At 39.4% G+C, this 26,925-nt stretch overlaps 1 protein-coding gene across 1 annotated transcript in view; it reads left to right on the forward strand.

Annotated features, from left to right (window-relative positions):
- The window catches only part of ush2a (Usher syndrome 2A (autosomal recessive, mild)), a 195,904-nt gene that overhangs the window by 67,756 nt on the left and 101,223 nt on the right, over positions 1 to 26,925 (forward strand). The window contains exons 29-43 of the mRNA XM_068730789.1: positions 4,599 to 4,729; positions 9,137 to 9,263; positions 9,863 to 9,964; positions 10,463 to 10,651; positions 11,720 to 11,850; positions 11,958 to 12,237; positions 12,757 to 12,981; positions 13,684 to 13,764; positions 15,492 to 15,680; positions 17,188 to 17,328; positions 18,911 to 18,986; positions 19,361 to 19,446; positions 20,491 to 20,650; positions 24,328 to 24,490; positions 24,575 to 24,722. Of these exons, the coding sequence (XP_068586890.1) occupies positions 4,599 to 4,729; positions 9,137 to 9,263; positions 9,863 to 9,964; positions 10,463 to 10,651; positions 11,720 to 11,850; positions 11,958 to 12,237; positions 12,757 to 12,981; positions 13,684 to 13,764; positions 15,492 to 15,680; positions 17,188 to 17,328; positions 18,911 to 18,986; positions 19,361 to 19,446; positions 20,491 to 20,650; positions 24,328 to 24,490; positions 24,575 to 24,722 (2,229 nt within the window). The remainder of the gene's footprint in view (positions 1 to 4,598; positions 4,730 to 9,136; positions 9,264 to 9,862; positions 9,965 to 10,462; positions 10,652 to 11,719; positions 11,851 to 11,957; positions 12,238 to 12,756; positions 12,982 to 13,683; positions 13,765 to 15,491; positions 15,681 to 17,187; positions 17,329 to 18,910; positions 18,987 to 19,360; positions 19,447 to 20,490; positions 20,651 to 24,327; positions 24,491 to 24,574; positions 24,723 to 26,925) is intronic.

The raw sequence follows: 26,925 nt of genomic DNA on the forward strand, positions 1-26,925 counted from the left end.
GTACCCCCTTGCAGTATTCCGAAGTACCCCTAGGGTTCCCATTTGAGGAACACTAATCTATTAAATTGTTGAGCACATTCATCCTCCCAAAAGAATAGATACTTCATTTTATTGGCACCATTCCTTGGTGCAATTTCAGGAACTTCTTTTCTTTCCACTACAGCTCAAAGAAAAGCAACATTGTCAGTGTGTTTGTCTTTTTTAGATGTAGGGCGATGTAATGAACATGTTGCCCCGATGGACCACTAGCGAGGCTCTAAACTTTCTTCTTGTTTACTAGATTTGCTTTTTTATTTTTAATCTTTAATTAGCAATGAAAATGGACCCACGATAATCATCTCTATTAATTTGTTCTCTCTTAATTTTGGAAAATATTTTACTTTGGGGAGAGAATTAAGTGACATTTTTAAAGATGTTCATTATATAGTACGTCAAATTTTAATAAAATTAACTGATTAGGTTGTCTTTACAATCAAGTACTTATCGACTGCATTGACATGTGTAGTACTTGTGAGGTGTGAAGACCTGTTGGGGAAAGAAAGTTTGTGTATATTGAACATTTTATTTAGCACGCGTGTTTTTCTGAGGCTTTGGTGTGCACTCTCAGGTGAACAAGTGCATGCTGGTGTTTTGTGTCTGTGCGATCGTTTGTGTGTGATAGTGTGTGTGCTTGCATGTACTCTGTATGTGTAACAGAGACACCTGTCAGGATGTGTGCTCAGGTTTGTCTGTTGATGGCTCCAAAGTGGTTGTCAGTGTGAAGTAGCACAAGTCCTGTGGGGAAATCTTAAGGAAGTAATGCTGAGCACGAGCAGTGTCACTTAGATGCTGTACATTTGGACCAAACACCATGGCCAAGCATGTGTTGACAGTCTGCCCCCCCCCTATTGTGCAGAGTCAAACATGCAGAACATAATAAGCCACACCAACATGTGTCTATTGTTGCCTTATTGTATCTCTTGCAGATGTTATTATAACAACAGTATATAAAGTATAAACAAAAGGCTGAATTTTTTTGTAAAACAAAGATTTATACTTGACATGATGTATACATTCAGATATACAGATACATTAATAGTCATGTTGACCTTTCAACAATCCTTAAAACCATTACTACTGTTTGGCAACTGTGGGGCTTAGATTGGACCTCTTGAATAAGTCATCCAAAGTGATTTCCTCATAAACACAGCATGACATAAGGAAACTCACATTCTGAAGTAATGGGTTCATCTTAAGACAGTGGAAAAAAATTACAATGCATAGCAGAAAAGTTCAGGATATTGCACAACATTCCTTTATATGACAATATAACAGAATGCATCATCATTTACCATGAAAATGAACTCCTATGCTAATGAGGCAGGAATAATAGTAGTACTGCTTCTCCACTGTCAAATCCTGCGAGTGTGTGTTAGGGTCCCACGGGCCTGTTCCCTGTGTGCAGGACTGGTTACGAGTGTGTACGTGTGTGAAAGAACATGTACATTCATTCACAGGTTCTGGCTCAACTTAGAGGGGTATCGGAAGGCTATTTTAAAATCTTGCTACAGTCTTAACAGTTCAAATTGATCCATAAAGTCATTGCTATTACTGATGTCCTGGCAGGTTGTTTTGAACAAACCCTTATAATAAATAATGAAATTATCATGTTTCGACCCTTGACACACACCTGGTTTTTGACCTTTCGGGCCTGTAGATGCCGCTTCTGCTTAACCTCTCGTTATTCAGTGCCTTATGTTAACTATGGTCTTTCATTATGTACACTTTGATATACATGCATACCATGTTGTACATTCATCTACAAAATAGAGCCAGAGAGAATACCTACCTCCCATGTCCATGTCACTGTAGAATGCACAGTTTGATAAGATGGATAACTGTTTGCACCATAGTTAGAGCAAAAAAATAGGAATGGAAAACAGAAAAGTTGGGAGTGAAAGAGGTAAAAAGAAAATTGAAGATGCAAGGAGAGAAAACATTCAGATGAGGCAATAGGTGGAGACGAGAGAATGAAAAGGTCAAGAGAAAGAGGAGGAAGGTTAAAAGCGTAGGGAAGAAAAAAAGGAATGTATGGGCGATCAGGAGAGTGTGACACAGAGAGAAGGTTAAAGGGGGATAATGTAATGTCAGGTATCTGTCATGACTTCACTCATCTCTGTGGTGACAAGGTCATGAATGTAAATGGCAGATGCCTGCTTGATGTACAGAATGCAAGTTCAATGTAAAGAACATCTTGTCTTGTTTTTGCTGTATACTACCAACATAGTTATTTTACATTTATTTCCTTGTAGACTTGTTATCTTGGGCACTATTGGTAATTAATGCATATGTTCACTGCCGAAAGGGACCATTATAAGAAGACACTTCTACATTCCTTCTAGATCCAAGGGGGTTTTGTTACACTCACATTGTTGTAAGGAATGAAATGCAATGATTATTTCCTGTTATTCTGTCACATGTATAGTATGCTCAGAAGGGCTGTCAAAATTGTCCAATTGATCGAACTATACAAAACTATGTTTGCGCATTATGTCCATAACACTCTGTCTGGCCAGGAGTGACACACCACATCACTTTAAGTCGAACTTACGCCCTGTTTCTACTTATTCCTGTCGCTCGCTTTGAAAGCATCAATATGAACTAGGAACGGATGATTTATGAAGTTGAAATGAGGTGTTATCTATACAGTACCTCTTCATTTTACTACAAAGACCTGAATAAGGTGGCAGCTGGCTAAAGTGAGATGTCCAAGAGATAGCCTGAAAGTTTCCTACTTGCTGTAGGCATTTTCTATTTTTCTAATTTCCAGTACATATCACAATATAAGACGTTTGTTTTCTGTTTTTAAAGTTTTTAAAAGTCTGCAGAATTAGCTGTTAGCAGATCCTGTATGCAGATTACCCATGGATTTACAGACAGTAATCACTAAATTACTTTGATGTTAAATATATTTTTTTGTGATCTCTAAGCAGATTTATGGAAGTTCATTTGCAGAGGATATTGCAGATAGCTATATCCTTGAGAAGTCAAACTGCATGAAATCAATGTGTGTTTAAAGTATCTGTATTACGATTTGACTAAGTTATGACTCAGAGAAGGAGTATGATTTCTGACTCATTTACTTCACGCAGCGTCTTTGTCTCACATCTTTCCCTCCACGCTCCCCTGGGGAGGCTTTAGGTTCTCTCTTTTATGTTTATTACAGACCAGATCCCAATGGTTAAAATATCATCCGAAAGGATGAATGAATTTACAGAGGAGCACAGTGAACTTCTCCTTCCCCACTTCTCCCTGTAATGTTAATCCCATCCGACTGGGGCTTTAGACCCTGATATACTGTATATATGATGTGCATACATTGTTATTGGCATCAACACTATTAGTTGGGATCAATCCTCATCTCCATCACCACCTCTTACAAAGGACTCCAAAAAGGAAAAAAGATATGCACCTCTGATCCACATAACTGTTGCTAGGACTGTTACCAGTACTGTGGCCCTGCTTGTAGACCTACAGGCTGTATATTGTACATAAACCAGCATACACAAAACACAAATTGTTTATAAATTGTAAACATATTTTGGGCTATTTAAATAAGATTGACATGAATTGACTAGGCAACTACAAGTCACTATGTTTTGCTATATATCAACAGCTAGCATAACCATTGTAGAAATAGACAATACAGAAAAGGTATTTTTGAAAATAGAGCGAAAACTGGGAGCTCTGAAATGGATAATCTGTATTCATCTTGAGTTTGCCTTGTAACTGTTTGACTTCCCTCCATGTTAAGTGATTTCACACACTAATTATTTTGCAAACACCGGCTTCTGATGAACCCTGGACTGCCTCCATTCAACTCTTCACATCTTCCCACACTTCTCCTTCCCTTCAGAGACAGACAGAGCTGAGGAAACGCACACGTAAATCGCATGCTCGGTGTCGCTATGTGGATCTAGTAGTGGATTAAGATCCAATCTCTGATCCATAGTAACATGACAAGACAGCACGCTAGATGAAGTGTGTGTGTGTGTGCGTGTGTGCGTGTGTGCGTGTGTGCGTGCGTGCGTGCGTGCGTGCGTGCGTGCGTGCGTGCGTGCGTGCGTGCGTTAGAGGGAAACCCACAAGTTTCCCACATTGCTGAAGCTTTGATTCACTGTGTTTGCATTAGCAAACGTAGCAGATGAAACTACTGTATTGGGTCCGTTATTATTGTTGTTCTCTCAGATCTCAAATCTATTGTCATTCCAGTTGGTGGTTGGGGTTTTATATAAGCTTTATTGTATTTGGGAATAACATAATGGGTGCTATATGACAAATGTTTAACTTTACATATACAGTATACCTTGTTTTAAAATTTGAGGAGAGAAATAGGCCTTATATGAAAGGTGTTGGGTGTTGTCTGATATCTAAATTGTCAGATTTAACACCAGGACACCAAAGGTCTCTTATTGAGTCAGGCCCTGATTACAGCTCCCAGGACTGTTTAAAAATGTCCAAGTGCTGAAGTATTGTTTAGCCTGTGTTAAATCAAACCCTGAGAGCAAATTAAAGAAAATGTATATATTTTGCTCTCTCTCTTTCTCACTTTGTATCAGGTGTTGAGTTGAGTTTCAGTACTCGGTCCCCAGATGGCCTGCTGCTCTGTGCCTTCTCTCCAGGAAATCAGGAAGAGTTCCTGGCCATTCAGCTCAAAAATGGACGCCCCTACTTTTTGTTTGATCCACAGGTATGTTACCTTTTTTTCTTTTTTTTAACACTTTTTTTAAAGTGAGCACAAAGCACTGATATTTCAAGACCAATATGCATGATACTATTGTTTGTTTAATGATAAACAAACACAGAGACAAGACAGAAGGACATTGTAAAATTCATTTTTCAGCTACTATCCTTTGTGGTAATTTAACCCATTTTGTTTTACCATTTCATGCATCTTTTTCATCCACAGTCCCTCATTTGTTTTGTCTCTTATTTTATTATTTAATTCTGCTCACTTTACTTACTTTCTCACCTTCCTGTGTCTTTTTCTCTTTTTTATTCTGATCCACCTCTCTCTCTGTTTCTGTTCTTTCTTCGCCCCCCTCTCGTTCTCTCTGTCTCGCTTCCATTTTCCCTCACTCGCTCTCATCTAATAAATGTGATCTGTAGCCCCTCATTGGTTTCTGTCAGGGAGAGGGGAAAAAACTTTGAAAGTGTGTCAACGTTTGAATTGGACTGCAATTAACTCATTCCCTGCAGTCACCACGCGTGAATACCAATTGCAAGCTAATTAAGCTTTACACACACACACACACACACACACACACACACACACACACACACACACACACACACACACACACACACACACACACACACAGCCAGCCCTGTTCCCCTTATCCATCCATACAGACACATGTAGGGGGGTTAAAGAGTCAACGACTTAGATGATGAAAGTGATGATGGGAGATGATTACACATACTTCCATGAGGCCACCAACTAATTACACACTCAAACAAACACAGACACACACACACACACACACACACTTAGACTTTCCTTCCTCATCACTATCCAATACTCGTTATCAAAAAGCCCTCATCAAAATGTAACCATTGGGTGAATCTGCGTGTCCTGAGGAGTTAGTCAATGAAGAGATCCTTGTTGACTCGCAGTGTTAATGTGTGCGTCGGTGGTTATGTGTACTGCTAGATGTGTGATGGACCAAGTATGTCTTCTCCAACTGGGTTGATTCCTTTGTTTAGACTAGTTTGGGGTAATTAACAGTGGGAGTGGTGTCACGGCTTATTAGTGTTCCCCTAGATACATATAGCTGGGCCCATTACTTCCCCCTATTAGCCTGTTGAGCTAGCCTTAATGGGATTACCAGTGCAGGGGGGTAATTTAGCATGACACAGGAAAGTGATATGCTCATAAATATGTGCACGTGTGAGCTGCCACACATACACACACAGACACACACGTTGAAGCACATGACAGTCAGACACAATACTTGTCACACATAGAATAGATAGACCAAATCATTGAAGTTACAGTAGATTACTGTCACAAACTATTTAACATACTGAAACACACACAGTTCACACTATTGGTGCAGGTGAGTAGTTTTTTATAGACCACTGGCTGTCTCACTATACAGATGTGTATGTAGCTACCGGTAACTACAGTGTCTGTCACAGGCTGACATACTATACTACACATGTAACTCTCATTACAGACTAAGTTAGCTGTCACTGTCTGTTAAATACATTCGCTAGCACACAGATAAACACAATTATATTTCATTGTACCAGCCATGCATCTTGGTTCTGTCTTAGATGACACTGGTGGCACTGAGTGGAATCTGGAAAGCTTTCATTTTACAGTCCTCTAGCCTGTGGGGAAGAACATATTATAATCTTTAACAACAGATGCTCAACATGTATACTCAAAAATGGAAATGAACCAGAGCCTACCCACTTAATGGTGCTCCTTAAATGTGCATTTACTGTAGTATAACCCAGGGGATTCCTAGCCTACTTATGAAAACACACACTCACACAAATCTTCAATATTTTAGTCCTCTTCAGACTCTTTATTCATCGAACAAAAAATATTGAATACAGATGCATGAATTAAAGCACCTGTCCTCTCTTTAATGCATTCAATACATATGTTTCTCACACTTAAACTTGAGATGATTGCTAGTCACCTGTCAGATTCTGGAGGAGTTGAATACGAAGTCTTTGACTTCCGCCAGTCAACTCCCCTCCCGTCCACTGCCGCAATATATTACACATGCGGCTGACGCTGGATAAGCAGACTAAGCTGCATTGTTTTGACTGTGCCTGAATGCTCTGCTGTGAGGTTAGGGCTAATGCGATCTCAGTTTGTAGTGTGTCAGCAAAGGAGAGTGAAATGCTTTGAAGCAGAATGTGACCTCTTTTGGTCATTGGAGATGACATTTTGGAAATACATTTTGTTTATCAAATGATCAGAAATAACAGGAAAATGCATAGATTTCTGTCAATTAATGTAACACAAACACATTTCCTTTACTGTATACATGGACCAATTATTCTTGCTGTCGTGCATACTCACCCCCAAAGGCCCATCCTGAGCCTGGAAAGACCCTGCCACAATAACACACACACATAGATATGCTTACAGTCTTTTGCTGGCTGCCAAGTATAGCTGGGAAAGCCGCAGGGGCAGCACTTTGGATAAGTACTATTTGTTGGTATGTGTGTGTATCTTTCATCCTTCCAGTATCGCATACTGTATGTTAAAGAGATTGGGCATTGGGGCCTTCTAACTCATCAGCTGACACTCATCTTAGTCGAGTGCTTTGCAACTCAAGTGCAGGCTACAGGAATGACACCAGCATCATTGGTAAATCTCTGCGAACGCAAGGGTTTCGTTTCATCCAGCACATAATAAGTGACATTTAGCTGATGCTATATATTGCCTGATAAATTGAGTGACTCCCTTGTATCCATTTAGTGATATATAAGTGTGTGTGTGTGTGTGTGCGTACGTTTGTGTGTCTGCAATCTTGTTCTAAGTGCCTTGCTCAAGGGCTTTTCGCTAACCAGTGTCTCCCAGAAGGGATTCAAACGGGTGGGTTTTTGTGTAAGTAAGAGAGAGAGAGAGAGAGACTCTCCCCCCATGTTGTCTTGTTAAGTAGAGCTGTCTAGCATTGGTAGTAAAGATGTCAGAGGCTGATATACTCTGGCATTCATACATTTATTGATCTCATCATTAAATCTTCATCACTGAGTGTGTAACTGTGTGTGGATATATGTTATCAGTGTGTTTGTGTCAGTGTGTATGTACCCGTTACTCTTGTTTTACTACATTACTCTTCGCCTACTTGCTAAAAGCTGATCACAACAATGATGTCATACTTAATAGGTAGCAAAAAGCCCTGTAACAACACTTTGATGATTATATGTGCATGTTCATGTCCTTTTGAGGGGGGGGTGTGTGTATGATGCGTGTCATCGATCCCTAATGTCTAACCTTGTTCACACAACGGAGGGATAAAGAAGCGATAATTTGAAATGTTACAAAGTAAGAGTGTTCGATTGCACTGTGATTTGAAAAGTAGTCTCTTTTGAGACAGCGGTCATAGATTTACTTTAGCTTATTACTGTAAGACACATAGTTGCGAGACCTATGGTCAGAGGATGTCTTCACAACACCATTAATCCATTAATGTACATGTTAGCGGTAGCCCTGACTAAGAATTTCCAGTCTTAGTCAAGTGTTGCCTATCGTCAAATAATGTTTTTGTTTTTGGTCATTGATCCCTTCTGTTTAAGCTTTATATATCTAAGGAAAAATAGTAAAAACAACAAAATGATTGGAGGTACATGTGACTATCGCCTAGCTGTTTGTTGTGTGTGTAGTGTGTGTATTGTAGATGCAGCGCTGTTTAAAGTACTGAAATGGAGCAACAGGCACACTTTGTTAATTTGCTTGATTTTTGTGATGGTAAATAAAAGTTTTCCTCCTTATTCCATTTTCCTTCCATTGTAGCAATCCACAGACGGAAGGGACACAACAACAGAGAGAGCTATAAACCTCAAACAGCTGTTTTACGCACCGCAAACACCTGTTTCTACGTGAAATGTTCATGAATTCAAATATCTAATGCTCTGATAGTGCTTTGTTTTTATGTGAATGCTCTGGTCAATAAATGTAAGTTTGATGTTGAAACAGTAGCTGTATGTTGTTGTTATATATTCTTTCTTAGGCTATCATTAATGCTGCTCCGATGGTCCCGCAAATTTGGATGTGCAACTTAGTCTGACATGGTTATCACACACACTAAGCAGATTGATTGAAAGCACATGAGTAGTTTTCAAAATTGTATCAGTGGTATTAATAATAGGCTGATATCTATACCAAAATAGCTATACCTATTTATCATGATTTATTGAAGAAACCAAGCAATTCTATGTAAAATGTCGGCACCCCCATATGGCACAAATGGGTTGATCCTTTGTTTCTTCAACACATTTTCCCGCCACTGCCTCAGTTGAATCGGGCTCGTTCGATTGCATCATCAAATAGTCGACGAGTCGGGGTCACCCCTAGTATATCTGTTTAAATTCTTGCTTGTAACGTGGGTTTATGTGTTTGTGTGTGTAGGGCTCAGCGGTGGCTGTGAGTGTACAGGGTGATGGAGGGCGCCGCTACAATGATGGACAATGGCACAGCATCATAGCAACAAGGCGAGGGGCCGTGGGAACAATCGTTGTAAACAATCAATACAGAGGTAACTCTTCTCATATTCATACTGACCACTGTGTGTATGTTTTTCAGTGTGTGGGCGTATGAGTGTAAATGAGAGTGCATTTTTTTCTCATCCATACATGCGAGGATGTGCACCTATGCTTGGATAAGAATAGCTTGTATATATTTATGTGCGTGTATGCGTGTTTCTATGTATGTAAATCCCCCAGCTCTGCATAGAGGTATTAGCCAGGTTAATCCCAGCCACTCTGTATCTAACGAGAAAAAAACTGCTTCACACACACACACACACACACACACACACACACACACACACACACACACACACACACACACACACACACACACACAAACAAACTTTTGTTCCTCAGTTGTTCTCAAATATGTTTTCAAATTACATTTTCCTGAATTTCCTGACAGAAACTGAATGAGCATAACCCTCCCCTCACTTAGTCTCTCTCCTCTGCTCACATTCTCACTTGTTTGCCTTTACCCTTTGATTACTTCCTCTCTTTATTATATTGTCCTTCCTTTTATACAAATCCCTTTTTGTTCTGCAAGTGCACTAATTTCATTTGTACAACACCCTACCTCCACCATCACCACAACCACCGTCACCAGGAAGTGCGTCAGCTTCCAGTGGCAGCACCATCATTGGAGAGAACACAGGGATGTTCATTGGAGGGCTTCCGGAAGACTTAACTTTGCTAAGGGAGGATTCAGGTAAGTCACACCAACTCTCTTTAATTATGATTTAGTGGTATGGTTTATCATTTCTAACTTTTAAATAGATTAGATACATTTTGGGCATCTGAACCTGGCTTGGCTTTTTAATGCCTTTTAATGTACGTTATTGATTCTCCAAGGAGGAAATGGTATTTTGCCTATTTATCTCCACTCACTCTCAGGTAGGTTAGTGCTACAGCTCTGGATTACATAGGCATTTTCTCTCCTCCTCAAGTATAATTTGGAAAGGGATATATACCTTTTAAAGTCTCCTGGGTGAGGTTCAAATAGACCGTACCAGCTCGCTCCCTGTCTTCATAAAATTTGTCATCATTCTCATATTCAGGTACTGATACTTGGTAGCTCCTGGCCATTTGTATGATAAGCACTGGATGTCAGTTTGCACTGACAACTTGAACTCAAAATTTTAACTTCGGCAGCATGGACTGATTTTCAATTGACAGCTGTGGTATTAATTCTTGTCTGTCTCACCAGGTCATGCTCGGCTAGTGCAACAGCGTTTCTCTGGTTGCCTCAGAGACTTGAGTTTTAAGATGACTGACAGCCCGTCAGAGGAATGGAAATCTCTAGACTGGGCGAAAGCCACAAAGAAGGTGGCAGTGTATGAAAGCTGGGAGGGATGCCCTATTCAAACTGTAGAAGGAGCCCATTTTCTGGGTCATGGTAGGATCCTTTGTTAATCATATAAATGTTTATGATTACTTTTTGTTCATTTACTTGTTTCGCAAGGACAATCCACACTAACATTACTACATACCACAGAGATGTATATCCATTAAATTAAGAGGCAAATGATAGTTCACATTAGAGCAGTTATTCTCAACAACTGGGGCGGGGCCCACTGGTGAGGTACTGTCAAATTCTTAGATTGCATCATTTTTAGGAGTTATTTACAAAGCTAGTTATTTTTGTATCTAAATGTGCTCAAGTTTACATAAATAAAAAATATAGTAATTCAAACAAAGCATAATTTCAATGACCAGTTATGTTTCAATATCACCAGGCCAAACATGACATGTCATCAGGGAGACAAACGTGTTTTGCCACTGTTAGCTAGCCAACGTTCACTCGAATGCAGTGACACAAAGTGGATCGTTTTTTGAAAACGAAAAAGTGACGTGGGAGATAACCAGTAAAAGCTCCAAAGTGTGTAGTGTGTAGGTTCATGTGAATATGACCCTGAATACATAAGTTTTTTTTCTCATTTATTTGGAGAAGGAGGTCCAATAATAATAACTCATACTGGGATTATGAAATATGACAAAATGTGAAAGATTATTTCCATTACAGAGAAAAGTTCTATTGAGGGTCGTTCAGATACAACTTCAAGTGGATTTTTAGTGTCCCTAATGCACTCGCAACACTGTATATCTTAATGAGATGCTTGCTGCCGATATTGCTGATAATGAGGTTGTTGTTTCATGTTGATAAATATGATGATGATAAGTTAATTGGTCTCTTTGCGAAAGATCAGGTTCATCAGTGTACATTTCCTCCATTATTGCTTTGTGAAAGGGCCTGCTCATCCAACCTTGTATTTGTCTGTCTCTTTTAAATAAATGAAAACCATCTTAACCATGTCACACATTGTAAATGTGACTCAAACTTTATGTTTGAAAATAAAGGTGTACAGACAATCTGCAATATAGCAAAATAAGTTATTTTCATTATTTAGCCCTTGCCTCATAATATAATGGCATGTTGTTGGCAATTCTTTGCGTCTTCTTTCAGGTTTCTTGGAGCTGGTCAGAGATGTATTCAGTGGAGGACAGGACTTTGACATTCATATGGATTTCAGAACAGACCAGCTCAATGCACTTTTACTCTTTACATACAACACACAAACTGATGACTATTTGCTGGTAAGGAGCACAGACACATTTAAGATTAGCATTTAAATACTGAAAATACTAAAATAAAACTTTAAAATGCATGACATTAGTTTTTGTTTAATTTTGTTTATTTATAGGTGGAGCTGGAAGCCGGCCTCATGTCGTTCATTCTTGCCGCTGAAGGTCAAGTGACTGAACTCAGCATGTGGGTGGGGCTTAGCTACTGCGATGGAGACTGGAAACCACTTTCACTGGCAAAACACGGCTCACTCATTTCTGCAGCAGTCAATGACTGGGCAGAGGAGACTAGGGGAGCGGGAGAGGCAGTGAGGCTGAGAGTTGATTCGCCATTATACTTGGGGGGCGTGCCCATGGAGCTCATACATCCTGCTCTGGACAGCCGAAGTCACAAACACGGTGAGAAAGTAGTATCAATACTTTTACATGGCAGGTGTTCCACCAAAAAGAAGTGTTCAATTTGTTTTTTATTGATGCAGTACACACAAGTTATGCAGCTTAACTGGTCAAACATGGCATTTGCTTGTTTTAGTTTTTCTTCTATGTTAAACAAGTGAGATTATAGATACTTGCAGGATTTGTTTGCCTTGAGTGTAACTTGCCTACTCCACTATCTAGCTAGGGCTGCGTTAAATGTACCAACCAGGAATCATAGTGGTTAAACTGTTTTTTGCTTGCAGTATCACATTCAACCAAGTTTAAGTGCATGGCAAATTCAACCTGTAAATAATTTTGGAGGATGATAGTGCTTATTCGAACAATTTAAAGTGTAAAATGGAGACAAGTATTTCACAAAGTTTTTAGAAAGATGTACTCTTCTCACACTCTCCTTCCTTTTCTCCTCTGTTTTTTTTTCTCTTCTCCTCTTTTTCCTCTCCTTCTTCTACTCTCTTTCTCTTCTCCTTTCCTCCTTCACAGGCCTGGGAGGATGCATAAGGGGTCTTACCATACGAAGTGATGAAACAAACTCTCCTGTCAGTCAAAGTGTTAATCTCTCTGTTGCCTCCCGCCGTTCTGTTAGAGTCTACTTAGACGGCTGTCCCACCAGTGAAAGCCGGTACAACTGCAGAGGAAACGATTCAGTGTTGGTGTATAATGGGAGGAAGACACAAGCCACAGATCATAGCCTACAGCCTTTCACTGGTAACGACATTTACAAACGTACACTAACCACTCACAGCACATACCTGAAAAGAAAGTGTGGAACTCTGACACAGTGTCAATGCAATTCTTGTATTAAACATTTCAGTAATAGATCTTCCTCTGACATCAAACAAACAATAGAAAGAACATGGCATTGATACTCCAGTCTCTGTTGCAACAGTCAATTAAATGACGACATTTGCTCAAAGGAGCATCAAAGTCAATCTGTAAACAGCAATCAAGCTTATTACTAAAGGGCAGTTAAAATTAAGAATTATAAAAATATATGTATTTTTCAGGAGTTTTTATTGACAACGTTTCCTCAAAAATATCTAAATTGCAAAACATGGGCAATCTATTTTAAACAAATAATTGGAAGTATTCTTAACTATTTAATATATCAGTTAATTATTAATCAAATTAATATTTATTGTCATAATCCATGATTTACTGTTTATTGCCCAGTAAAAGAATATTAACAAATGCTCCAATGTATGAATATTCTTGGGCACATTTTTAGGTGATTTTAGAACATGTGTTGTGTCTTTTTAGTGCCTATAACGTTCAAATACTTTTCTTTTAACGTAAGGAATCTGTTTCTCCCATGTCCCATGTGCATCCCAAACCCGTCCTCCTATGTGCAAACACACACACACACACACACACACACACACACACACACACACACTTACACTTTTCAAGAGTACTTGTACAGGTTTGTGGCCTTGGCTGCAGGAGGTTGGGCAGCGGGACCTTGGCAGAGAGGACGCAGCCGAAGCAAAGGTAAAACATCTGTCTTCATTCAGCAGTAGTTGCTGTGCGTTTCTATGTATTTCAGACCAATATGTTTACAGCAGCTATGATGATATCATAACAGTAATATACACTTAAACTTGTGTTTATCATGCCCCCGACTCATAAAAACGTTGTTGCAGTACACAAGCACACTACACATTGTATCTGCCACAGTATCATTGTTTTTTTCTATCTAACCTCTATCTGATACTCTCTAATAGTATGAGGAAATGATAAGGCCTTAGGCATCAGCATGCTGTGTGTGTATGTGTGTGTGTGTGTGTTCCTCTATGTATGGTCCTTCAATGTGCTGTGTAATTTGCAACGCATGTTTGATTTTAATCTGATTGACTGCAACTGACACTTTTCGGTATGTTCAAAAAGGAGTAAATATTAGGGCTGTTCTCGACCAACACTGGTTAACTAATTAGTTGAGTTATTCAACAGATATGTAAAACTGAGTTTCTCCGCAAAGAATCATGCAAAAGCACCACTTCAAATGACCGTGTAGTTGACTAATCTAAAGAGGGGGCAGCCCTTGTAAATATGCCCTCCTGTTGACTTTGTTCTATAGTGTTTCCCTTTGTTCCAAAGAGGTTTTGGAAGTAAAGCCATGATTATGTTGTACAGTATGTGAGACTTATCCAAAGCCAGTTATATTGCATGTGCCTGACGGTATGAGAGATTGATAAAGCTTCTATAAAGGGCATCCCAGTAAAAGGCTGTTAACCCAGAATGGCCTGTGTGGTCCCTTGTGTAATATAAAGCTGCTCGTTAGTAGCGAACGATACACTGGTAGGTCTCAGTATACCATGCTATGACCAGAGAGAAGAAGGAAGTGCTAAAAACATTAAGAACTGACGGAAGAGGAGGAGGATGGAGGACAAGGTCTGAGAGGAAAGGAGGTAGGAGAGAGGAAGACTACAGAAAAAGGGGGGTGGGGGGGGGCAGCAAGAAGGGAAGTGGTGGGGAGAGATAAAGAAAAATGCATTGTGAGAAAAACAGGGAGACGTAAGAATAGCTGAAGTGAAGAAGGAAGGTAAGAAAGTTAGGAAAGGAAAAAGGGAGATGAAACATGGACAGATGCAAAGGAAGATGGAAACAGAAAATGAAAGTGATTGTGAGGCTGTGAGATAGACAGAGAGGAAGGGAGGGAGGGAGGGGGGGTGGAGCTGGACCATCCTGAACTACTGAGGGTGTCAGAGAGAGAAAGAAGGGGAGTGCTACCGAGAAGGAGGGAGGCTGATTGCTGTGAAATATAGCCCAGAATGAATTGCTGGCTGTATTAAATCAGTGCTGAAAAAGTTACTACTCTCATAAATACTATTTATGCTAATAGGGAGGTATGATTTACTGGGCCTATTAAAACATGGAGAGATGGGGATGCTTTTACTTTAACCTCATGTGCTCTCGACCTGTTGTTTTGCTTTTTCTCTTTTATTTTTTCCCTTTTTGCTTTTATTTAATATATCTTTCTTTCGACATTTGTTCTGCCTGGCCTACGTTCATTCTTTGCTTCTTTTGTCTTTGATTCTCTTACTTGTTTTATTATGTATTACTTAGTTTAATTGTAGTCTCTGGTTGTGTTATTTATTCATTCTGCTGCTTACGGTTATGTATCTCTTTTCCTGTCTTGATCCACATAGTTTTGCTCTCCACAGTCTCCTCTCATCTTGACTCATTTTGCTTCTCTCTCGCTTTCTCTCTGTCTCTAGTACCGAAGTCTGTACCACCTCCTACCACAGTGCAGAGCTTGAATGGCTTCAGTGCCAAGGTGAGCTGGGTGCCATCCACTGGGGACGTCAGAGGGCTGATTGACAGATATGAGTTGAAGGCCTACAATAGAGATCAGCCAGAGGTATCACCTATCAAAGCCATGTACCTGGCTAATGGAAATTTCACAGGTAAAACACATACAAACCTTTGATAGTATAAAATATCTTGACATGCAGTTCATATATTAAACTTTTTAATTATACATTTTGTTGAGATACTGAAAAAGTGGTCAGATGACATGTAGGGTCCCAACAAACAGAATACAAGGAGAGGTAACTCTTCTAAAAAACAGAAATAACTGTGTTTTGCTCAGTAAGAGCCAGGCAAACATCAATGTGAAACATGGATAATTTATGCTGAATTTAACTTTAAGCTGTTGTCGTGTTAACTTATTGTTACTGGTTTCTTGCCATCTTCTATTAAGACCTGCTTTTGGCGCTTACTGAAAACACATTCACACTGTCTTTTTCACTCACTTTCCTTCTTGTCTTTCATACAAACACACATGCACACACATACACACCGTCCCAGGCAACCCTGTTAATGTCTCCTTGGCAAGTCCCCAGTTTTAGGAGACTGTCTCCATTTGGAACAAGACACTCAGGACTACCCCAATGATGTCATACCCTGGCATTGCTCCCCCTCTCTCTCTCTCTCTCTCTCTCTCTCTCTCTCTCTCTCTCTCTCTCTCTCTCTCTCTCTCTCTCTCTCTCTGTTGCTCACTTTTCGATCTTTCCCCACTTCATCTTTTATGATGATGATGATGTCTGCGTCCCTTGCTGCTATTCGTCCCTCCTCTCATCCACTCTGCCATGTCTCCAGGCAAATATGAAGATGAGCTCTCTGTCTCCGTCTTTGTCAGTGTCTCTGTCGGTGCTCTTCATTCCCTCCCTCTCTTTGCCAGACATTAGGTCCACCGTGATAAGGCGTCTTGTTAATTTATGATGGCCTCGACACCTGACTGCAGAATTACACCAACGGCTAAAAAACACAGAAAGCAAATGAGGGTGTAATGGCAGCAGAGTGGGGCCCTGGCCCCTAATTGAATTAAAAGACATGGGTAACAGAGAGAGAGAGAGAAAAAAGACAAGTACAGGTTGACTGGACACAGAGGGTGAGGAGGTTTAAAGGAGGAGGAAGAGAAGAGGGGGGATGTGAAAGAGTGACTCAAGAAATACAGAAAGGAGTGGAGAGGGCAGACGGCTAGGACAAAAAACATCAGACAGAGACAACTGAAGCCTTACAATTAGAGCAGACTCTCCTTGTGTGCCAAGCCCAGTAAGTTTGCTTAGCAACAGTGGCACAGGGAAACAAGTAAAGCATTTAAATTGCACCATTGAAGAAGATTGATACATACTTTAGTAACAACAGTTTCCAACACGCACTAAAAGGAGACAGTTAAAGGTATAAGGCGGGGTTGGAACAAAGGAGTGTTAAAGGATAAGTTCAGATCTTAAAACAGTACTCACTCATATGATCGTTGCAAAAATGCGTTTGAAGTTCACCCACAGCTAATATGAGGAAAAGTCAAGCAGTGTTAAAGAGTCACAGAGTCTTTTTTTGAACAAAATTCCCTCTACCTGTTAGCTCTGCCTCACTCCCTGTCTGACATGTTCATGCTCTCCTCTTCTCCAGGTGTGCTGCCGGGTCTCACTCCATCCACTCGATACATTATCACTGTAAGCGCCTGTAGTCCTGTTGGCTGCACTGAGAGTCTTCTTAATGACAATGGTGATGATAATGATTCGAAATCGAGCCTCACAACCCCGGAGGAAGGTAAGACTGTAAAGCACAAACGTACACATATTTATACACACACACACACACGCACACACATCTCCATACACCCATGAAAATAACTTTTCTATCCTTTACCAGTTGCATTCATTATGAATCTGTATGCGTCTGGGCACACACAGACACACTTCTAAACACACTTTGACACTCATCCTATCTCCTGAGGGTGTTTAGCTCTTAAGAAGAGGGAGGAAGAAAGAGAAGATGGTATAAAAAGGAGAAGGGTGGGAGAAGAAGTAAGATAGCTGAATTGGGCAAGACACAAAATGATGAATGAAGACAATGAAGCATATTGCAACTGAGTGAAAGGCAGATTGTACAGAGTAACATTTTCCTATCTGGGAGGTCATGGTGGGAAGATTACATGTATAAGGAAAGAAGAAGTGGGAGAGGAAATGAGAGATTTTTCTTCATATTTTAGTCGCTATTAATCTGTGTTGGACTAACTGGCCTTGTTGGGGAGATAATGTGACGGCAGGGGTCAGTGCAGAGACGGCAAAAAATCAATCTGAAGTAAAAGGAGAAAAAAACAGATTACTGTATTGATTCTCACTGAACGCAGAGTTAAGACACTGAACCATGTTAGGAAGACCGGAGAAAGAACTTATTTATAACTCTGTTTCACCAAAGACTATTTTTCAAACTCACAAAACCTCATGGAGACACCTTTTTACTCACTTCTCTGTTAACCCGCCGGGCACATTTTGTTCACCTTCTTCACTAGATCATGGAGCATGAAATCATAAAGTTTCCTCTTCAGTCTCTGTAGTGTTTTGAACAGTAATCCAAAGCGATGTCAATCTCTAACATCATGTAAAATTATAATAAATGAACATATAGAGCATTTTACATCTGTAGCATCTGATATTATAGAACCTGTACAAACTGCCAATAATAGTAGTTTATTTCATTGTTTTTTTTAAGGTACGTGCTGTTGATAATATATGTTGTGTTTTTGCCTTTTTAAAAGTAGTTTTCATTGTCAGGAAATATTAACCATACTGAAATTCAAATAAAACAAACAAGTGGTTGGAGATCCCGACCCAAAAAAATTGAAGATGGGGAAGTTGCTGGGCCAGCCACACAGTGGGCCGTCTCCCCCAGCTCATCTTCCTAAACTTAGAGAGTAAACAAAGTGCGATAACTGACCTACAGCGGATCTCCAGCCCAGACCAAAGTATCAAACAAACTAAAATAATAAAAACCCATCAGTCTCCCCCATGTTGGAGAAAAAGAAACATTCCAGGAGAAACAAATAAAAAGTAAGTCTCTACTACTGTGCTGCAACCCTGACCGGCCTGTGTGTTCCTTTTACACACACCCGCTCATCCACTCCCTTCTCCCTGATTACTCATTCCTCTCAGGGGCTCAACTCCTGGAGAAGAATACGGGTAGAGACGAGGGAGAGCACCAGAGGGAGACACGCAGCATTACAAATTTTTAACAATTCAATGTTCAATAGAAAGTATTATGTTTATATTGAAACAGGGAAAACAAGGTGTTTGAAAAATGGATAACCTACTCCTTATGAACAAATAATTAGATTTTCCTCCAATTTCAGCTCCAGATGCTGTCTCTCCTCCAGCTGCACTCTCTTCCCCCTCAGCCCTCTATATTACCTGGGAACCCCCCGCAAGGTAATACACAGCCTCACCTACCATTCTCACATCCAAATCACATATTTTGTTAGCTTTAGGTTGCTTTTTACACACCTGATCTTCTGTCATAAAGCCTTCACTAATGGACAACATGTTGATGGACATTTCTGACATACTTCTTGAAGGGAATATAAAAAACAGCAATGAAGTGACTATATGTATTATACTGAAATCAAACATAATCTTGTATAATAATGACACATGTATCTCCTTCTTTTCGTCGTGCATATATTTCTCACCTTAAATAAAGATTCCATTATTGAACACAACAGAGAGTTTAACATCAAAAATAGTATGATGAATATATAACATAATAATATTACCCTCATTTAACATTTTTCTTCCAATGATAGGCCCAATGGAGGCATTACAGAATACCTCCTCTATCACAACAACCAAATGGTCTACAGGGGGAAGGACCAACAACACAACATCACTGGTAAAAAGCAGAGAGAGAGAGAAATTGTGTGCTTGTGTGTGCGGGTTGTAGTGTTTGTGTGACTGTAGAGGGATGGGACCTCGGTGTAGAGAGAAGGGGAAGAGTGAAGGAAAGCAAAATTGAGTGGGGGAATAGCCTTTGAAAAAGGAAAGAGCATCTCAGCCCTCGCCAAGGGAATAGCACTTTGAAAAAGAGCGCTAAACACGCACACATGAAAATGAAGCAGCAGAGAAACAAAGAACACTAAACATTAGCACACATGCATACTGTACACACAATTTTTTTTTGAAAGCTTTCATTGAAGAGACTTAAAGAAGGAATGAAACACATGTCACACCGCTGAGACTACAGTGCTGCACCAGGATGTGAATACAGTAGATAAACGCAAACAAGACACACTCTCAATAGAACATATGCTGACAAAAAGTATGCAGGGAGGTACACAGACTCACAAACACAGGAGAGTCATTCTATATGAGCATTTTATATGAGCAGAATAGATTAACACTCATTTTGATTTTACACACACACATACACATGGTTAGCAAAACATCACGCTGCCCAACAGTGTATGTGTGTGTCCTCGTTAGTTAATGAATGCATGAGAGCACATATCATCCATGCTGGGTTAATAATGCAGAGTGTCTGATGTTCGCAGTGATTGGAAGGATTATGGACTTTGTAATTATACAGTATGTGCAAGAATAGATTGCGTTACAGAGAGTGAGATTGCCACAGTGAGACAGATGGAGAACAGTTGTGAGGCAAAGATGGACACTGAAAGAGAAACAACAATTCAGAAACGGAGCTAAAAGGAGAGAGGGAGATACACTAAGGAATGCTTCTGGAAAAAGATAGAGTTTAGGGATTTTTAGTTAAATGAGGGTTAAATCTCCTCACAATAACAAGTTATTGGGCAACTTAGGTCTATGATCTACATCAATGCTTTTCAGCCATACATTGTACTGAGCTATCATTGTGTTTGTACTTATTTTCATGCCTCTGTGTCTTGCTGTCTTGCTGTATGTGTGTGGTGTGTTTCAGGTCTTGGTGTCTATTCCACCCATGTCTTGGTACTGAGTGCATGCACTTCAGTGGGCTGCACTAACAGTTCACAAGTTACTATGCTGACCTCTCAGCTTCCTCCAGGGCCCCTACGCGTACCAACTCTTACCCTGCTTGACTCGCGGACTATTCTGGTGGAGTAAGTGCGCACATACACACACACACACACACACACACACACACACACACACACACACACACGTTTACATGCGTTGTCCATATGTTAACATGTATACTGTATAGGTAAGAGAGAGAAAGTGAATGTTCACTGTTTCAGCATTACTGAAAATGGCAAGGTAAGACTAAAAGTGATTCAAGAAATGTTATAGCTTTTCATTCTTTATTTCACATGTTGTGTCTGTGTAAAATACAAAGAGAGAGAGAGAGACAGACAGACAGGGGGAGACAGAGCCAGTGACCTTCTGCAGTTGTGTTTACCGTGCAGAATATTCTTCTGTACTTGACCTTCCACCTCTAGTGGGAGGGGACAGAGGAAGACAGATCTCTGCACTTTTTCCATCAAGCTCATGTGCAAATGTTCCTGGTTTTTGTGTGTGTGTGAGTATGTAAGAGTCCATCTGCGTGAAAGCCATTAGTGTCCTGACTGTCACTTACAGTGGGACTCACCGCAGGAGGGCACAGAGCCACTAACATACACACACACACACACACACACACACACACACACACACTCACACTCACACTCACACACACACACACACTCTCACACACACACACACTCACACACACACACAGGCATATCCACACACACTTAAACAATGGACGGAGGGTGAGTGATCTTGGTAATGGTCGATTGTTTTTTTCTTTTCATATATGTAAATTTCAAAGAATAAAGATCCACAAAGCATGCACTTATGTCTCTTATTTAACTGATATCAGGGTTGATCCTAAATTGAATCAACCCTGTGTAAAAGGAGGAAATGGGAACTGTAGGAAAATATGCCTGTAAAGCAAAAACAATCTGAAAGACAAATCAATATGTGGGAGCAATGTTTGAAAAACAAATATAATTGAAGTAACTGAACTAGTTTAAATTTAGTATTTACTCAGACTGACTCAGTTTTGTTTTTACAAAGCCACAAAACGTCGTAGGGATTTATGTATATCAGGTTACCAGTGGTTCTGATCACATGTGCATTTTTCTCTTACCCAGCATTATAATAATTATAATAATAATGAATAGTTTGTGCATGCACGCCAGTTAAAATCCTCTCCACATATAGATGTTACATGAATGAAGCTGTTATTCCATACAAAGTAAACAAGCTGACAGTTAACAGCAACAAAAAAAAATGTCTCATGTAATACATCATCCATGGGAGTATGCTACCTTCAGGGATTTGTTTCAGCTATATATTCACCAGGTGTGGGAAGGCTATGTATTGCCTTGTTAGCACATTGGTAATAGCAAGAGGTTGAGAGATCATACTTTGTCAATACCTTTCTATTGTGTGTGGGAGAGAGAGAGAGAGAGAGAGAGAGAGAGAGAGAGAGAGAGAGAGAGAGAGAGAGAGAGAGAGAGAGAGAGAGAGAGAGAGAGAGAGAGAGAGAGAGAGAGATTTTGTGAGTTTAAATGGAAAGAACGGAGGGAAATGTTTAAAAAGTGTGTTTCTGTGAGAAAGGTGGAGGGTGAGAGACTGTGAGAAAGGTTGAGGAAAGCTGCAGGATGCGAACAGAACAATATCAGCAGATTTATCCCTGACCTCATCTAACACTATCTGACACAAATGTTCATAAACACACGCAAGACACAACTGCAAAAAACACACACATTGAGAGACATAGTGTGCACAGTCACAAATATATCGAAAACCTGATGGGACACTTGACATTTTGAGAATAGAGGTCAATTTCACCAACTAAAACAATCCTATTTGTTTAATTCCAGTTTATTTTCAATCTTAAATACTTTAATGTGTTGTCAATAATTATTTAATGGTGCCAATGTTGTTTTTTTGAGTGTGCAAAATAGAGAAAGACATGAAAGAGAAGGGAGGGAAGGTGCAGGAGACAGGTTATCACTTCATAGATTGTAAAGCAGAATTTGAACCTAATGCATTTCAAGCACATGGTTTTCAATTTACTGTAATGTGCTGAGAAAGTTTCACATTCATTTCATAACGTTTTTAAAAACAATGATTTTCTAAAACCATTACCAACATGAATTATATTACAGATTATTACAACTCCCCTTTGATTTAGTTTTTCAAAAGTGGACATACATCACACTGTCAATCGACAGCATATAAATCTTATAATAAATGTGATAGATTAGCCACAGTGGCTAATTGTGTGCTAACACACACTCATCAGTCATTCAAAAACTGGCTTTTAATGGGAGGAACCAAGAAAGGAATCCATCACTTTTGAAAATGACCTCCCTCTGCGACTGTACCAGGAGGGTTGGTTTACTCTCTGGGATTTGTAAGAATCGCAGAACTATTTATAAAAATAAATGTTCTCGATCTTTACTTGTTTTGTTATTCTCAAAATTTTCAGATACTTTGGATTTTGTATAACGTGAAAAGTGCATCAAGGTACATTATTTACAAAACACAAGCAGTATTTCAGTCCAGTGATTTACATACTGTATGTGCTTCAAAACACTAATACTCTGGCACTGTTAGGATAGGATCTAATTAACAGCCCTGCTCTCTTAGAGTTAACTTCTATGTTCCCATGACTGCACAACTTTCTATATAAAATAATTTAATCATAGATTGAATATCTGTCTAACATCATCAACAGGCACAAATCAAATCACATTTAAAAGGACAGTGAATAGATGATCATGATCATCAAGACACATTCAGCAGCGCCTACAATCCCTTATTATAATACATAAAGAGCTATCATAGTTTAGTATTAATGAAGCAGACAAAAAAAATGCATCTGATCTTCTTTATAGTTGAGTCTTTATAGCTAAGATTAGGTCCGTATTGCCCTCACTTGCACATTTTGTAATGGTAAGTCGACACGTTTCTATTTATAAATACCGTCTCTTTCCTCTCCCTTTCTCTCTCTGTTGGGGATGACCTTCGTGTTCTAAATATAGAAAAGGAGACACCTCTATCTGAGAGGAAACTGTGTGGGCAGTATACGCATGTGTTTTGTGTTTAAAAAACCATAGCCCTCTGAATTGTGTTTCAATCTATTTGCAAAAAGAAACTCAATGATAAAAGCACACGTGTGAGTTTGTGTGTGTGAAATTAATTGAATATTTACCAAACCAATGAAATCTAAGCAGTCCTAGCAACATCTTAATATACAATATATTTAACGGCATTCGTCTGTCTTCAAAAAGAATGACAGTTCAATCACTAGAATTTGAATAAATGTAAAAACGTTTAATTGTTTATTGTTATATTGTTATGATAATATGAGCCACAATTATAAGTTATCTTCACAATCCAATGTTTTAATTACGCTGGCCTTGTGCATCCCATTGAAGAAATGTGTCAACCAAAGTAGTGGTGTGCCTCTTTAATGGGTTTTTAATAGTTTTCCAACAGTTCTAAGGTAGAAAGTAGAAAGGCATAACCAGGCTGCTAGTCAGGATCTAGTTAAACTGAAAAAAAACAATTGCTCGTAGGATAAATTTGTAGTTTTAATCTCTGCAGGTGAATTTTGTCATTAAAACGATGAAATAACTCCAGCCTTATCTTTAGTCTGTAAATTAACTTGACATCATATAATACGTATAGTAAAAGTCCCTAAAATCTGAATTTCAGTGCAGTACTTGAGTAAACATATGTTGTTGTTAATATCTCTGCTGATGCCTCTCTTTCTCTCCAGGTGGCCACGTCCCTCTCAGGTAAACGGCGTTTTGGAGTTCTATTCCATCTTCCTGTCACATGATGGTGCAGCGCCTGTGCTAGTCTATAACAGCTCAGAACTTTTTGAAGACCACACACTCCGCGACCTAACCCCTGGAACAGCTTACACCATCACACTCGCTGTGAGTCCCTTACTCTTTCATTTTTTTTGATTTGCACCGTCGCTTTCATAAACTCATTAATGCGTTACCGTGTGTTCACATCAGGCCTGTACAGGAGGTGGGTGTACCTTAAGCCCTCCCAGCCAGGCTCAGACTGAGGAGAGCACCCCAGAGAATGTCCCTGCACCGCTGGTCACGCCTCTGTCCCCACATGCACTCAACGTCAGCTGGACACCTCCTGATACTCCGAACGGTAAGGGGAAAGGGACTTAATCTGAGGTACATAGCCTAAAACATTCAAATAAACATGAAAAAATGATCAACAATGTTTAGGATATACGCAATCACATGCACGCTTTTAATCATCCATTTGAACATATTTAAGATTTTTTTATATAATTTTTTTAGGTACGGGAAAGTGATCTGAGAGAGAAAACATGTAGAAGAGGAGAGACATTGACAAGATTCGTGATGAGGAAAACATTAGTTGAACTGTGGGCTTGAATACACAGTGTCAGTATTTACTAGAACCCAGACTATCGCATATATAAAGACCTATATCATTGCTCAGGTATCCCGTACATGTGAGTATGAAACAGGTGAATGTTTCGCTTTGAGCAAGAGGAATCAGATGAGTGTGCAGGAGATGGAGATAAAACAGATAGAGAAAAGGGGAGGACATAGAGGACTCCGATAGAACAGGGGAAGAGACAAAGATGGGTGGAGAGAACATAAAATTTGAGACTAACAGAGACCGGGAGTGAGAAGGCAGTGCTTCACCAAGCTCCTTTAAGTGGATGAAAAGTGCTCCCTTTTGACTGAATAGAGAACTGCAGGCTGGAAGCACATAGACTCACAGTGACCGCCTTTCTCTCTCATTGTTCTCTATTCTTCTTACAGCCAATTAACATCCATGCACAAAGCTGGACAAGGTGTATTTGATGTATATTGGCAGGTGAATTTGAAATTCTGCTACTGGCTTGGAACAGACTAGAAAAAAAAGTTATTTGCAGAATATTTTTTTGTGAGCAGAGATTGAAGAGACTCAAAGTTGTAGATAGAAGAGTTTCCTGCCCAATACAGTTAGGGAATTAGTTTAATTTAGTATACTAATTAGTTTAATTTAGTATACTAATTTAATATACTAATGTGTTTGAGTTAGAAAGCACTAGGAGTGATGCATCATCAATCAATATACTTCTCCCTCAAGTACAGGAATTACATTAACAATTTAAAAACCTCAAAATATTGCAAATAGTCTAAAACAGTAAAACAGCATCTGCTTGCTCTGGGCCGCATCTTGTTTAAAAAACTACAGCATTTTATGTATGAAATTGTTCATCTTTACTGTATACTTTAATCAAGCTATTTAATAGAAATGTACAAACTGGAGAACAGAACAAATAAACTGTATATTAAATCTAAGCACAAAGCACGCATTTTTAAAAAACAGCTTCAAAGGCAATACAACTTGGAGCACCCTTATATCTTAGCGGAGCGTTGTTACATCTCTCCTCATTTCCTGCCGTCACTCCACTGTCCATAATGAAAGCACAAAATGCCCTAAAAGAACTTCAAACACAACAATGAAACAAATTGTTATGAAACAATACTCGGTATAAGTATCATTACATACTGTAGCACTTGCATCAAGCAATCAGATGTCCTTGTGTCTAAATAGAAGTCTTAAAGGTAAAAAGTTCAATACATCTTTAAATAACTAGAATACAGTAGTTTCAAGTAACATAATCTACCACATGGTATACTGGAAATATTGTAATTTTTTCACAAATAATAAACATGAATTATAAGGACTATATTAACAAATGTACATCTTGTGAACCCCAAATGAATTGAGTGTTGAAAACCATCTGAGGATATCCCTCCTCATTTTACAGTCTGTAACATACAACGCTCCACCACATATTATCAAATGTTACTGCCATGCTCGTTAAAGTATGTGTAATTTCATAATGCGTGTGTGTGTGTGTGTGTGTGTGTGTGTGTGTGTGTAATGTGAATCGTGTGTGTTTTACGCTTAATGCCACACGAGTGCATTTCGCACCATAAACCATGTGATGTGTGTGCATATTAGCCCGGATAAATTACTTAAAGCTTCTCTCATCTGATGACAGAAATTTATAACAAGGAGACACTTAATCATGATTACCCGATTATCTCATGCTTAAAAAGCTTTAATTTTTGCTTAAAGAAGGGCTCAGTGCCTCCTTTTTTTCATTTACTCTTTTTTTGTCATAAATGGATGGCAACAATGATGATGATGATGGTGATGGGTTCCAGAGGAGTGAGATTCTGTCTCTCTCCCCCCCCCCTTCTCCCCAATTCCGCAGGGATTTGTGGGGGATAATCCTCTCGGGGATTAGGTCGGGGCAACACGCAGACAAAGAGGGGAAATAAGCCTGTTATGCATTCGCTGCTTCATTTCCCAACCTGTC

This window comes from Cebidichthys violaceus, unplaced genomic scaffold, assembly GCF_023349555.1.
Source record: "Cebidichthys violaceus isolate CVI_PGR_0920_01 unplaced genomic scaffold, fCebVio1.0.p SCAF_5, whole genome shotgun sequence".
NCBI classification, from domain to species: domain Eukaryota; kingdom Metazoa; phylum Chordata; class Actinopteri; order Perciformes; family Stichaeidae; genus Cebidichthys; species Cebidichthys violaceus.